Source organism: Rattus norvegicus, chromosome 15 (assembly GCF_036323735.1).
Source record: "Rattus norvegicus strain BN/NHsdMcwi chromosome 15, GRCr8, whole genome shotgun sequence".
NCBI lineage: Eukaryota > Metazoa > Chordata > Mammalia > Rodentia > Muridae > Rattus > Rattus norvegicus.
In genome coordinates, this window is record NC_086033.1 from 54,787,892 (window position 1) to 54,803,662 (window position 15,771).

Consider the following 15,771-nt stretch of genomic DNA (forward strand, 5'->3'; position numbering starts at 1 on the left):
TTCCCAAGTGATAAGTGAGATAGGCCATCTTTTGTTCCAATGGAGCCTCCTGACAGGCACCTAGATATTATCAACATGGGGTCAGAGGATCAGAGACAAAGCTGTGTTTAGAAGCTGGGAAGCTTCGATTACAGTTCCGAACCTCCAGGGTGGGGAAAGTAGGCAGACATTGAGTTAGTCAACTATTTGTACAAAATGCGATCCTTTAGCATTAGGCTTAGGAGTACTCTGGAGTCGCTGACTCCGCAGGAACAGGTTAGAAGCCCCAGTGGACATCACCCTTTGTGTCTCCTCTCCTGGCTGCTCATCTCTATCTTTTGTAATAAACTGCTAATGGTCAGTAAACCATTTTTCAGACTGTTTCAAATATTCTAGAAAATGGTCCAACTAGAAAGGAAAGATATTACGGGGATTCCCTGACTGTTGGCCAGTAGGAAACTGGTGTAACCCAGGAACTTGCCACTTAGGACTGGTGCCTGGAAGAAGTTAATGACCTGAGCCCTAGAACCTGTGAGATCCAAAGACTATTGGATAATCAATCAAACTGAACTGAACTGGAGGACACCAGCTATGCATACAGAGTTGGAGAATACATGTTTCACTTTAGGAGTACGGTGAGCATAAAAACACTTTACATGTGGATATAAATGACTATTTACATGTATATTATATAATCTCAGAGAAATGCTTAGAAAAAACTTGGCAGTTTCCCAGTTATGAGTATTATTCAAAGATAAACCTGTTTTGAAAATAAATCTGAGATGGCCTAAAGGACCTATCTAGGCAATAGCGCCTTTAAGCTCAATTTATGAAAATCTTCTATTTCTTTTTTAGCTGCAATATACATCACTGATGTTCATACAAGATGTTCAACCACTAAATTAAGGACAGTGCTGGGGCACACAGCACTGTCATCGTACAGCCCAGTGTATTTTATATAACATTCCATGACACCATTGTTCATATAAAGAAATACTCACCCCAAATGATTCACCGATTGAGACCAAGATTCTGTCAAGTTAAGATAAAATGTGAGTTAGTTGTGAGAACAGACACAGACTGTGCAGATGTGCCGAGATGAACATAGACACATCAACCACCACAAACCAAAGGCTCCCTGTCCCTATACCCACTGACACCTCATGTCCATCAGTGGATTGTTGTACTAGTACTAGTGTGATTAAAACAGAGCTAGTAAGAGGTCTTTTGTGGTTGTTCTGGTGCTGAGAATCAAACCCAAAGCTCCAACATTCTAGTCATGCATTCTACTACTGAGCTACACCCCCAGCTCTCTTCGATTTGCAACCAGATCTCTATGTTCCCAGAGCATAATTCTGCTGTGACCCACATTTAAAGAGGATTTTTAGAAAAATTTAAGATTGTCTTTACTTAGTTCTTCATAAATCAACAAATGTAATTTCATTCTAATTTAAGTTTCATTTGATACAAACTTACAGGTCAATAAATTAAAATTTAAAGGACCAGTAAGATGGCTCAGAAGGTAAGCACTGTGGCAGGAGAGAATGACTCCGGCAAGTTGTGCTCTAACCCCACACGTTCACAGTAGCATTCATACGGCCCCCACATAGATAAAATAAATATAAAACAAAACAACAATAAAAAGGTCTGCTGAGGTGGTCCAGCAAATATAGGCAACTGCTACACACACCTGGCAACCTGGGTTCCGTCACCGAAACCCACATAAAGATGCACAGAGAGAACAGACTCTACAAACTCTTCTCTGACCCTCGCATGTTGGCATGGCATGCAAGCAACACTCGCCCCAATAAATATAATTTTATAATGTGTGCTTATAAATAATAAGATTTTAATTAGGATTTATACTGGTATATAGTAAATGCTACTTTTATGTATCCTATAATCAGAGATACTTATCCCATTTGTCTTCATTTCAACCACATTACAGGGGTTGAACCAGGCTGTGTATGTGTAAGCTAGAGCTCTATCACTAAGCTCCATCCCAAACCTTCTTTGGCCTTTCAGACAGGGCCTCACAGAGTTGCCCAGCAGGCCTTGAGCTTGTGATTCTCTGGCTTTGGCCTCCCCTCAGCAGCTGAGATTACAGGTCTATGTTACCAGACTTAGTTATAACTTATATTTTTGATAATCAAGTTGAAAAAGTATTTCTATATGTAGCTCAATAAAGAACTAGTAGCTATGTAAATTTTATTGTCTTCCATTTCTTTAGTAAGTGACATCCTTCCATGTATATTTGATCAATCAGAATACCTAAATATGTTGCATGGTTCTCTAAAGCCTCATCAGTGATGTGCCAGTTAGGATGTTCATGATTTGACTCTTCCCCAGCTAAAACGAACACCAATGCATGCTGGGCATGTTGCCTCATCCCTGTACTTGGGAGACTGAAGCAGTGAATTTGAAGTTATACTGGGCTACATATTGAAGATATAGTTTCAAAGAGAAAAAAAATTAAGAATGTCAATGGGGGGATAGGAACTTGGAAGAGGGGAGGGTAGCAATAGGAATGTAAAAAGAATAAATTACTAAATTAAAGGGAAAAAAGAATAGCAATACAAAACTGCTTCTGATTAAGATCAGCAAACAGCCATCATTTTTATCATAATGTGGATCACTTATCACTATCAGAAACTTCCGATATACATGCCATGTCATGCAGCAGCATGGCACTCTGTGAATTTACTTCAGACATGTGTGACATCTTGGCATGTTACAAGGTGAGCTGAGGCTACCTGCACACAGACATCAGCTACAAAGAGCATCATACAGAGAGAGGGATCTAGATACACACAGGAGCTTCCATTCATGTTCTTCTACAACACTTGAAAACTTAATCACAAGTGTACATTATTCATGTAATTAAATACACCATACAGATATCTGCTTAAAAGGTAATAAAGCTCTTCTTCTCGTTTACTTTCTTGCCCACCAGGTGCAAACTACATGTACTGAAAACTTCTGATGAGATGGCATTAATTATATGAGTTAATTGGACTTCTACTTTAAAAACATTCAGCCAGTTTCAAGTAGCCTATGATAACACATAATTAATGTAGTGAAGGACTTCAAAGCCAGAGACATGATTTGTCACTGCACAGAATCTTTCATCTGAGAATTTAATACAGCTTCATGTTCATTTTGCTTGAACCAGTGTCTTTCTGAAACAGAAATGTCCGATGAAATGTAAGAAATCCACCAGTAGAATTAAGAAAGGTGGGTTTTCCTGACAGTAATCTACACTTAGTAAGATATCTTCATTTTAAAAACATACTTACTTACTATAATTACTGTGTGTGAGAGTGTGAACAAGCATCTCAAAGTCAGAAGCTGGTTCTCTACTACTTCTATCCAGAAATCAAACTCAAGTCATTAGTTTGTGTGGCAAGTACTTTTACGGGTGGTACATATTGCCAGCCTTGATGACTCCATTTTCAAAACAAGCAAAATACTAAGATGCATACAGTTTCCAGTACATTTTGAATAAAGATTCTGGGTATGATGGTACACACATTTAATCCCAGCAATCAGGAGGTAGAGGCAGGTGGGTCTCTGGATATGTACCCTGCCTGGTCTACTTAGCAAGTTCTAGGCCAGCCTAGAGCTACATAGTGAGACCCCGTTTAAAACAAAACAAACAAACAAACAAACAAACATGTTAACCTAAAATGCTCTACATTGATGGCTTATAAAACTACTAGTGTTGAGGCACACATGAATACTGACTGGTTCTCAGACTATACACAGAAGAGACCTAGCAGCTGGGTAAGCACAAGTAATATACAAGCCCATCCAAGCACACACCTTTTCTTTGCCCCCCCAATTCTTTTCACATATTTACTTAACGCACATAAAGAAAGCAGACATCCAACAGCCTATCCCGTTTTGAACTTTAAGAAAGCTTAAATCAAAATTGTCAGGTTCAGCATTACTGTTTTCAGCATTCCCTTAAAAAGGAAACACCAACCTTGATCTTGGAGTCATTTTTGTGGGTGTTGGCAGACCTTCTGAAATTTTATAAGGACTCTTTAGGGGTGATATATAGATGTTACCTCCAGGAATCCGCAAGGGTGAACTAGAGAACTTGTAAGGGCTTCGAGGAATGTGAGGTATTGGTGACAAGGTAGGAGGCTAGACCCAAAACAAAAGGAAAAAAGATCATTGAGCTAATGTTTTGGTGGGATCCATTACTTTGTCATTAGATTTCTCCAGTTAAAGAATATTTCAACATACCCTGGTGGAGGCATACTGTAAAATATTTGTTTTTAGTCTCTGCATGAAAACTGAGTTGTAGAACACTATAATGGAATCAAACTCCTCTTCTCTGATCAAAACACGTTTAAAGGTCTGAGGAAAAAAAACATGTTAAATAAATTTAAGAACTTCTCTTTAACTTTTCTTTTAAAATAGTTGTACATAGTTTTATTTAAAAAACACATTTTATACAGAAAATAATAATCTACAAAGGCTCCCTTAGACTAAAATTATAGATACTCTAAATATTTAAAGTGACCAAGCTGATCCAGAGAAGGGGCCTGGAAGCCACAGACAGATGCTGGCCACTCTACAAGGAAGGTAGGCTGTGCTTACCAAAGCCCGGCACCATCACCACTACTACACAGACAGTATCCACTGGCCTGTAGCAGCCTTCAACCTCTCATCTAAAGGGTTTAGAACATGGACACCATGCTCTTGCAAGAAACAGACATTGTAAGTAGATTTTACGAACAAACCCATTTTTATTTTTATAAGCAGGGTCTAGGTTTGCAACTTTGTCCTTGTGATATCTTCTTCTCACTTATCATTCTGAGTAGGAATTATAGATCTGAGATACCAGGTCCAACTTGTATAAATGTTAACTTGGTAAAACTAAAGAAATTTTATAGAGTATCTCTGTAAAACAATCTATATAACTAATTTAGAAAATAACTCCCAATATATGAGTAAAACCAAACTGGTTTGTATCACTTTCCAAAAATACAATGACAGACTGAAACAATAACCCAGGATTCACTGTGCGTTCCAGGACAGTGTAAAATGTGTGTCAGACTAAGTGTGATTACCATGATAGCATCTCTGTGGGAGAAAAAACTAGAGACACAAAATGGGCTTGCACTGGGAAATTTTATATCTTTATAGGGATTCACTTACAGTATCTTCTCCTGTGAAAAATAAAAACTAATATATTATGTCAAAGTTAATTTCAAATATCCCAGTTACTACTATATAAATATAGTATTATTTATGAACAGCAACTATGGATTTAGATTTCATAGTTTGCCATACTTTTATACTTCAGTTACAAATAATTATAAAATTAAATAAGAATATATAATCTCTATTTAACAACTGAAGCAAACTATGAATACTGATTTATTTTTCAAAGTCTTACCATGAGAAACTACCTACCTCCTGGGCAGCGTGAGGAAGATCCTTATACGCAGTTACGATGATTTTGAATTTAAGGTCAATGTTTTTCACCTTGCAGATGCCATACATAGAACACATCATAATCTAACAAGTAAATGTGACAGAGGCATAAAGGACTTTATTATGTCACCTTGCTTTTTAAAGTATTATTAAAAGAAGGAAGTTTAATTTATTCTGAGTTTTCCCCTTATTCTGAGCTGTTCGAAAGTCCATGTAAGGTGTTTAACCAGACATTTGTATCTACAGAACAAAATGCAAGCAGCTAACTCAGTCATGCACAACTGACTACCAAGGCTGTAAGTCACCCTGCCTTAGGCTCTCGTTCTTTAGTTTGAATCAAAAGTGTTGAACTAGAACAAGCTCATTGTATGATTAATGCTGTTTTAAGATTGCATGAAAAGTCTCAAGCTATCAAATGAACTTAGTGTAATAATCTGGGCAGTGAGGAAGTGCTGCTGACAGACACATTGCTAATGGGGTTGTGATTTGTGATCTGAATGTAGAGTGGATTCATTTTGTTGTTCAATTTTTATTAGAATGTATCCTTATGATACATGGATTTTCTGTTCGGTATCTTTCAATAAAACAATATTTAAAATGCAAAACTAAGATTTGAAAATGATTTTCTGGGGCCTTAAATATCAGTTTTTAAAATACGTATGAGGGGTTGGGGATTTAGCTCAGTGGTAGAGCGCTTGCCTAGCAAGCGCGAGGCCCTGGGTTCGGTCCCCAGCTCCGGAAAAAAAAAAATAAAAAAGAAAAGAGAATAAAATACGTATGAACTGGTTTTGGCCTAATTCAAGTGTTCATCATTTCTGTAACATTTTTGCTCCCATCGGCTATTGCTGAAGAAGCTACTCCCCAGCCCTGCTCAGGTTCTGGTGCCTGAACTTCACCCTGAGAATGCCATTTGTGAGGCAGTACACTAGCTGAGATTTCTCTTCTACTTTAAAATCTTAAAGTATCACTCATAAAACTCTGAATTGAAAAAAAAAATCTAGAAACCTGTATTTCTCTTTTATAAAAAGTGGTAGCAACATAAAATAATAAATATCTATATAAAAAGTATACTGCAGGGGCTGGAGAGATGGCTCAGCGGTCGGTTAAGAGCACTGACTGCTCTTATGGAGGTCCCGAGTTCAATTCCCAGCAACCACTTGGTGGCTCACAACCATTTGTAATGGGGATCTGATCCCCTCTTCTGGTGTATCTGAAGACAGCAACAGTGCACTCACATACATGTAGTAAATAAATAAAATCTTTTTTTAAAAAAGTATACTGCAACTTATACATCTAAATACATGTAAATTATAATAATTCCTTGCTTAAAATATCATTCTTGTTGGGAACATTACCAATATCACTGAAATAAGAGGCTTATATGAGATTATGAAGATAACTAAGATGAAACGAAAAAGTTCCTCAAGCTATACAGAATGCCAACATTGACTGAAAAAATAAAAAAGCTAATTTTGAATTATTAAACAGTAAAGGTTCACAAACAAAAGTCCATAACCATGGGACCTCATTGGTGAATTCAGCAAAATTTCAAAAAAAAGGCTCAATATTAATAATAATTCTTCAAGAATTCTTCTAAAATTAGAAGTTCCCAACTAATTGTATGAAGCCAATACTTTGCTGATACCAAAATCACACAGATCAACACAAAAGTGAAATAAAAATAATTTCCTTTATTATTAAAGAGACTAGAATGCATAAGAATATAGTTAATAAAATTAATATAAGACTAGTGATCTGAAAACTTTAAAACATTATTGAAAGAAATTAAAAACTGGCAGGTGGAAGGGCATTGAATATGTATGGATTGAAGACCACATGTTAAGATGGTGACATCCCCCAAACTGACATATTATTCAGTGCAATTTCTTTCAAAATCTTCAGAGAAAATGACAAGCCAGTCATAAAACTCATGTGGAAATTTGAGTTTCAGGACAGTTAAATTGATCTTGCAAAAACAACTGAGTACAATTGTGTCCCTTTTTTTCCAAAAAATTAGATTGCTATAGTAAATAAGACAGTGTATTCTGACCAAAATAGCTACATAGATGAACAGAACAGAAATGAGTCTCAGGAATAAACTTGTACATTAAAAAACAAAACAAAACAAAACAAAACAACAACAGCAACAACAAACACAATAGACTTTCAGCAGCTGTCAACAGAGAAAAAGAAGGGAAAAAAGCCCGCACATTTCAAGAGATGGTGTGGGTACAGTTCAGTGAAGTGTTTGCCACAAAGTAAGAGGCCCTGGATTAGCACCATGGAGAAACAGGAAGAAGAAAGATGAGGAAAGGGCAGGGAGTGGTGCTGGAATAACTAGTTACCCCAACACCAAAATGAAGCAGACACCCTCCCCTGCACTCTTGCAAAACTAAGTCCAAGTGAACTGAAACTTAAATGAAAAAGTGCATGCAAAGCTCTTGGGGAAAACGAGGTCTTGATGCCTTCAAACTTGACAAAGTTTTTGTTTATACATCAAAATACCAGTAAGCAAAACAAACAAAAAGACCCCAAAAACCAAAACCAAACAAACAAAAAGACAAAAAAAAAAAAAAAAAAAACCAAGAACAAAAACAAACCAAAAAAAACCAACAAAAACAAAACAAAAGATTATAAGGACAATTTATAATACTCAAGTGTCTCAGATAAAACATTTTCACAACATGTATTTCATAGGAAAGTACAGAACATATTTTTTTAAAAAAATCATTGCAGCATTTAACTCCAGAACTGAGGAGGCAGACTTAGGCTGATCTCTATTGAGTTTGAGACCTGTTTGTGCACCATCATGCTCAGTGAGGAAGAAGAATCTTGCTGTTTTTTCAGAAAGGATTTTAACACACACTTCTCTAAAGAAGATGTTCAATATAATTAGCTATCAACTACATAAGCCTGTAACCCCAGTCCTGGGGCATCCAATGTCTCTGGCCTACACAGACACTGAAACATGTATATACCCACAGAGAAACACCCACCCCACACACACTTAAAAATAATAAATCTTTAAAAATAAAACATAAAGAGGTAAAGCCGTGTTAGAAAATAAGCCAGCCATTTCTCAAAAGGTTAAAAATTTATCATATGACCCAGCAATTGTACTTACATATACACAGGAAAAATACAAACCTGTCTCACAGACCTTATATATGGATATTCACACTATTATTTATAATAGATCAAAAAAGAAACAATTCAGTTTCTATCAGCTGATGAATTGTAAACATAATGTGGTATGTGACAGAAACTACAACACATATGAACCTTGAAACCGTGCTCTATAAAAGAAGTCATACTCAAGGCTGCGGATGGAGCTCAATGGTAGAACACTTGTCTAGCAATTGCAAGGTACGCAAACACACACACACACACACACACACACACACACACACACACACACACACACACACTCCCCTACACACATACACAGCCTAAACATGAAATTACGTATGATTCTATTTATATAAAATGCCATGGTTAGGCAAAGCTACAGCAAAAGAAAGTAGATTTGTGTTGATGAGGGCTCTTAGAAACCAGATTTTCTCTTTGGTGTGATAAAATGGTTTAAAATAAGATAGTGTTAGTAGCTATACTAAAAACCACTGAATTATACATTTAAAATGTATGCTTTGAACGGTGTGTGAATTACAGTACTAAACTGCTACACGCAGAGAAAGGAAGCTGCCTAGTCTGTTTATAAGCCCTGCTTTCCTTCCCGCCCTTCCTCCCTGTTTTAGAGTGTATGATTCTTTTTAAATCTCTTTTTCTTACTATGGTTACAGCACAGTGCTTTGTGTATGATAGGCAAATGCTTCACCTCTGAGCTACATCACCAGCTCTTTTATTATTTTGAGACAGGGTCTCACTAAGGGGCCAGGCTGGTCTTGAACTAATCATGAAGTGCTGGCAAGTATTCAAACTTGTTAAGTCTTTAGCCTCAGCCTCTCAAGAGCAGTTGTAATTACAGGCATATACCATCACTCATGGGTAGATAGCTGGCTGGTCCCTGGTTCCTGTCATTTCCACAATAACATGAAATCTAGCTTATCACAGTACAGAAAAGGTTAATGCTAAATGAGTTATTTGGCAAACTGAAGAAGATCTCAGAAGATGGAAAGATCTCCCATGCTCATGGATTGGCAGGATTAATATAGTAAAAATGGCCATTTTACCAAAAGCGATCTACAGATTCAATGCAATCCCCATCAAAATACCAATCCAATTCTTCAGAGAGTTAGACAGAACAATTTGCAAATTCATCTGGAATAACAAAAAACCCAGGATAGCTAAAACTATCCTCAACAATAAAAGGACTTCAGGGGGAATCACTATCCCTGAACTCAAGCAGTATTACAGAGCAATAGTGATAAAAACTGCAAGGTATTGGTACAGAGACAGACAGACAGACCAGTGGAATAGAATTGAAGACCCAGAAATGAACCCACACACCTATGGTCACTTGATTTTTGACAAAGGAGCCAAAACCATCCAGTGGAAAAAAGATAGCATTTTCAGCAAATGGTGCTGGTTCAACTGGAGGTCAGCATGTAGAAGAATGCAGATCGATCCATGCTTATCACCCTGTACAAAGCTTAAGTCCAAGTGGATCAAGGACCTCCACATCAAACCAGATACACTCAAACTAATAGAAGAAAAAGTGGGGAAGAATCTTGAACACATGGGCACTGGAAAAAATTTCCTGGACAAAACATCAATGGCTTATGCACTAAGATCAAGAATCGACAAATGGGATCTCATAAAACTGCAAAGCTTCTGTAAGGCAAAGGACACTGTGGTTAGGACAAAACGGCAACCAACAGATTGGGAAAAGATCTTTACCAATCCTACAACAGATAGAGGCCTTATATCCAAAATATACAAAGAACTCAAGAAGTTAGACCGCAGGGAGACAAATAACCCTATTAAAAAATGGGGTTCAGAGCTAAACAAAGAATTCACAGCTGAGGAATGCCGAATGGCTGAGAAACACCTAAAGAAATGTTCAACATCTTTAGTCATAAGGGAAATGCAAATCAAAACAACCCTGAGATTTCACCTCATACCAGTGAGAATGGCTAAGATCAAAAACTCAGGTGACAGCAGATGCTGGTGAGGATGTGGAGAAAGAGGAACACTCCTCCATTGTTGGTGGGATTGCAGACTGGTACAACCATTTTGGAAATCAGTCTGGAGGTTCCTCAGAAAATTGGACATTGAACTACCTGAGGACCCAGCTATACCTCTCTTGGGCATATACCCAAAAGATGCCCCAACATATCACAAAGACACATGCTCCACTATGTTCATAGCAGCCTTATTTATAATGGCCAGAAGCTGGAAAGAACCCAGATGCCCTTCAACAGAGGAATGGATACAGAAAATGTGGTACATCTACACAATGGAATATTACTCAGCTATCAAAAACAATGACTTTATGAAATTCATAGGCAAATGGATGGAACTAGAGAATATCATCCTGAGTGAGGTAACCCAATCACAAAAGAACACACATGGTATACACTCACTGATAAGTGGATATTAGCCCAAAAGTTTGGAATACCCAAGATACAACTCACAAACCACATGAAGCTCAAGAAGAAGGAAGAACAAAGTGTCAGTCCTTCAGTCCTTCTTAGAAGGGGGAACAAAAATACTCACAGGAGGAAATATGGAGACAAAGAGTGGAGTAGAGAGTGAAAGAAAGGCTATCCAGAGACTGCCCCACCTGGGGATCCATCCCATATTCAGACACCAAATCCAGACACTACTGGGGATGCCAAGAAGTGCTTGCTGACAGGTGCCTGACATAGCTGTCTCCTGAGAGACTCTACCAAAGCCTGACAAATACAGAGGAGGATGCTCAAAGCCAACCATTGAGATGAGAACAAAATCCCCAGTGGAGGAGTTATAGAAAGGAATGAAGTAGCTGAAGGGGTTTCCAACCCATAAGAAGAACAACAATATCAACCAACCAGATCCCCCCAGAGCTCCCAGGGACTAAACCACTATCCCAAGAGTACACAGGGATGGACCTATGGCTCCAGCTGCACATGTAACAGAGGATGGACTTGTTGGACATCAATGGGAGGAGAGGCCCTTGGTCCTGTCAAGGCTGGATGCCCCAGTGTAGGGAATGTCAGGGCAGGGAGGTGGGAAGGAGTAGGTGGGTGGGTGAGGGAGCATCCTCATAGAAGCAGGGGATGCGGGATGGGATAGTGGGGTTTCTGGAGGGGAAACCGGGAAAGGGGATAACATTTAAAATGTAAATTAAAAAATATCCAATAAAAAATGAGTTAAATGTTAAAAAAAATAAGCAGGAAGAAATGATGGTGAAGTGACTGATTTTCTTACCTGGTCCAAATGTCGGTCTTTCATGAGCTCATACTCATTTTCCAATGTATGCTGAAACAGAGTCCAGATGATGTGTTCTAGCTCTGGGTGATCAGACAGAAGGCGCGCACACAGTGTATTTAGTCGGAGATATGCTAGACGGTACACTGCAGACAGAAGGGGAATGGTGCCTGTTTACTCAATTCATTCTCAATTATGAGTGGATTTTTTAAAAAACATTAAATTCCTTTATAATATTGTTAGTAGCATTTCAACAATCCCCTAACGTCTAAGGCTATTTTCCTTGTGAATAAATGATCCCTGGTATTAGCAGTTACATAAACATAGGCAGTAACGCTTGCTGAAGTAGCTATCACATTATGAAACCAAGGCAAAAGGGAAAGGTCATATGATCTTGTGAAATTAGGCAAACAAAATAAGATTTGCTTTGGTTCTGTTGGCAATTATTCAGCATAGATGTTGGAAATTTCCACTAACAATATTAGAGACATTATTTTTTAAAATAATGGAATTGCAAGTGATTATTCTTTTTCCTAATCCTAAAAGAAAAACTCCATACCATGTATTTTGGTTTAAATACCAATAGAACATAAACTTGACAATTGTAAACGTATTGGTGCAAATGATGGTGGCAGAAAGTTTAGCTTAAGTGTACCACTACAAATACACCTTTTGAGAGAAGGAATCTATATTTTTATACATTTACTTTACATTTACCCATGGATCCTTTAAAGAATTGCATAAACAGAACTGTTGAACGCTAACAATTTACCCCTGAGAAGGGCTTGTTAAAGGATCCTACTGTAGATTTCTGAAAGAAGCAATCTAGGTGGTATCTCCAGTTTCGTCACTTATACAACCACGGGATGCTGTGAAACTTGATGAGTAGACTTCTTAAATATCCTGAACACCCAAGAAATATGTCTGTACTGGGCAATATCACACTGTATTATCTAAACTCTACACACGCATTTGAGAAGCAAAGTAATATTGGTGTATTTCCAAACACAAGTTTTAAGACAAAACAATGGAAGCAACAACACTAAGGTCAAATTTTCTAGTGCTTACTATATGCTAGCTCTTGTTTAAAGCATTTTATATGCACTAACTATCCCCTAATCCCTATAAGTTGATATTATTGTAGGGTATGCTATTATCATTTTTTCATTTATAAGCAAAGAAACCAAGACATAGAGATTTCAAGTGCTTTGCCCAGTATCACATATCCTAAGTACTGGAGGCAAACTCAACCTAGTCCGTGAGTCCATGCTCTTGAAAGCAATCTTCAACTGACCTTTTTTGTAAAACAGGGAAAGGGAGGTAGATTTCAATGGCTTCTGAGTATGGAAGGCTGAGGCTGCTTGCGTCTCTGTATTTGCCGCAGAATTTACACGTGTAGTAGAAGTTCTTTTCTTTGGAGATCTTATAGGAGAAAGATACCTAGATATGTCCAAAGGATAAGTTTTCATTTCATAGCACACCATGAACTGTATTCGCTTATACTCATGTAATCAGATGTATCTCACCTGTTCCACACCACACTCCATGAATATCTCACCTGTTGGACCTAGCGGTCCACACCACACTCCATGAATATCTCACCTGTTGGACCTAGCAGTCCACACCACACTCCATGAATATCTCACCTGTTGGACCTAGCAGTCCACACCACACTCCATGAATATCTCACCTGTTGGACCTAGCGGTCTACACCACACTCCATGAATATCTCACCTGTTGGACCTAGCGGTCCACACCACACTCCACGAGTCAGCTGCTTCAGGACAAGCTGGGAAAGCTAGCTCCACAGGAGAGACGTGCCTCCACCTTTCCAAACTCCATGCCCTGACTTTCCTTTCTTTCCTTAACTGACAACTGTAAAATTACTTACCTTGTACAAGAACAGGGTCTCCCTTGAGTTCTAGATGCAAATATGCAATTATGGAATGGATAGTACTATTTGGTCCTCAGGCCTTCTATGGCTAAAACAGAACTCTGAATTCCTTCACCTAGTCTTTCTCATCTCAAACAAATGTCACTACATCACATCTAGTGTGTCAAAGTAAAAAGCCTAGGGATGAAATTTTAAAATTTCTGTTTGTTCAGTTCTTTAAATGTGCTGCAAGTCAAGTCAATATAAAACCTGTTATTTCTCTCTCGAAATACATTCCGGCCCCTTCATTTCCATCTTTAATGTTTACCATAGACCGAGATACTTAAATCCGCTACTTAAAATATTCAGTCTTTGAACTTTTCTTTCCATTTTCCTAACTTGACATTTCCTAGCCCTCAAGCCCACCTATATTTCAAACAGCCACTAGATAGTCTCTTAATACAAATTAAACAACGTTGCATTTGTGTTTAAATGGTTTCCTACTACCTTTATAAAATCTAGGAATTTAGAGAATCTAGCCCCAGTGTGCTGCTTAAATCTTACATTTACTACTCTTACTATAACCCATCCACCCTGGGTTTCTTTCTAGTCCATAATATAGACGTTTTCCCAAAAGAGGAATATTTGTCTGGGTCAACATTCAGTTGCCTTTCAGGTCTCCAGGCAAAGTATCACTTCATCAGAGAAAGGGAAGCCTCTTTAGACATCTTCCTCCCTCCTCAGGCTCACACGCATGTCATTCCAGTTGTTTCATAGCGCACGAGCACTCTAAACTAAACTCTTCCTAGGTTATTTGTTCACTGCTTCCTTCCTCCAAGATGCAAAGCCCATCAGGGAGAAGAACCAGGCTATCTAATCTTACCAGTGACTGGCACTGTGCACCTAGCACTTAACAAATAACCATTTCCTCAATTACAGGAAAATATAAAGCTGACTGACATGAAAATATTCCCTAACAAACAAACTCATGCAAGAATACACAGTCCCTGTGAGCTAGAAATACTTTGGGTGGAAGTTACCACGAAAATGTATCACAGGGAAATGGTTTATCACAGAATGCTGTATTTCTATACAGAATCAGGCAGAAACATGAAGCACATTTCTATGAAAGAAGTAGCTAGAGGGCTAAAAGAGCATGGCATTGTGATCAGACAACTTGGGTTTATTTATGTACATCTTAAGCAAATTCCCGTATTTCCCTCATTGCTACTTTACAGATAACTGGTGCTGATACAGTATCTTCTACCTTACGGGGCGCGTGTGAACATTTAATGAGAAATGTGAATCTGAAGTATGTATATATGTAAATGCCCCAAATACAAGGCACCTACTAAATGTTCGCTGTTTCCTCTCTCAGCATCAGCACTGCACAGTAGTGATGTAACAGTCCACACTACTCCACACCTATGCTGTGCCGCACCCCAAATGGCCTGATACATGTTCTCTGAAAACATTTCCTGCTTTCTGGCTGTTACAGATACAAGTGAGTTCTGGCTCTTGGGATATTTCCTCTTGCTTTTTCAATTTTCATGTTGAAATCCTATCTGAAGCGGCATCATCTGTGTCATGAACAATTCCCCACCACACCAATGACATGTGATTCAGCAACTTTGTACTTCGTTATTTGACCTTATTAGGTCAAGTATCTTATATTCCTAACTCTTAAAGCAAAACAATATCCTAAGCTAAACTCCAGTCCTACAATTTCTATATCGTGCCCTGAGTTTCCCTTATGGTCAAAGCATCTTTGCAGTTTGAATGAAAGACAAAATGCATTTTTACTTACATATCTGCTGCAGTGTGGTTACTCTGGAGAGGGAGGCTGAGAGAACAAGCAGACTCAAGGTGATCAGGTCCTTCCCCATCCTTGGACTGCTTTATGAGATCAAACAAAGGTGAATCCTGGATAAAAGAAAATGGCAATATAGCAACATCAGCAGGTATGGTTTTTCTGAGTACATATAAAAACCATGCTTTGTTGTTGCAGAATATTTGATCACACTGTGAACCTGTGATTCTGTTATTTATTGAAAAATCTTGTTTCTAGTTTTGGTGTGGCTCAGCCCTTAGCATATACCATT

The 15,771-nt window shown here is 38.2% G+C and overlaps 1 protein-coding gene across 2 annotated transcripts in view; it reads right to left on the bottom strand.

The window, feature by feature from the left end:
• Rb1 (RB transcriptional corepressor 1) overlaps positions 1–15,771 on the bottom strand; it is a 131,132-nt gene that overhangs the window by 7,034 nt on the left and 108,327 nt on the right. For both annotated transcript variants that reach the window (NM_017045.2, XM_063273967.1), the window contains 7 exons: positions 15,477–15,592; positions 13,091–13,236; positions 11,797–11,942; positions 5,407–5,511; positions 4,231–4,344; positions 3,965–4,128; positions 981–1,011 (listed from right to left, as the gene is read on the bottom strand). In NM_017045.2, the coding sequence (NP_058741.2) occupies positions 981–1,011; positions 3,965–4,128; positions 4,231–4,344; positions 5,407–5,511; positions 11,797–11,942; positions 13,091–13,236; positions 15,477–15,592 (822 nt within the window). The remainder of the gene's footprint in view (positions 1–980; positions 1,012–3,964; positions 4,129–4,230; positions 4,345–5,406; positions 5,512–11,796; positions 11,943–13,090; positions 13,237–15,476; positions 15,593–15,771) is intronic.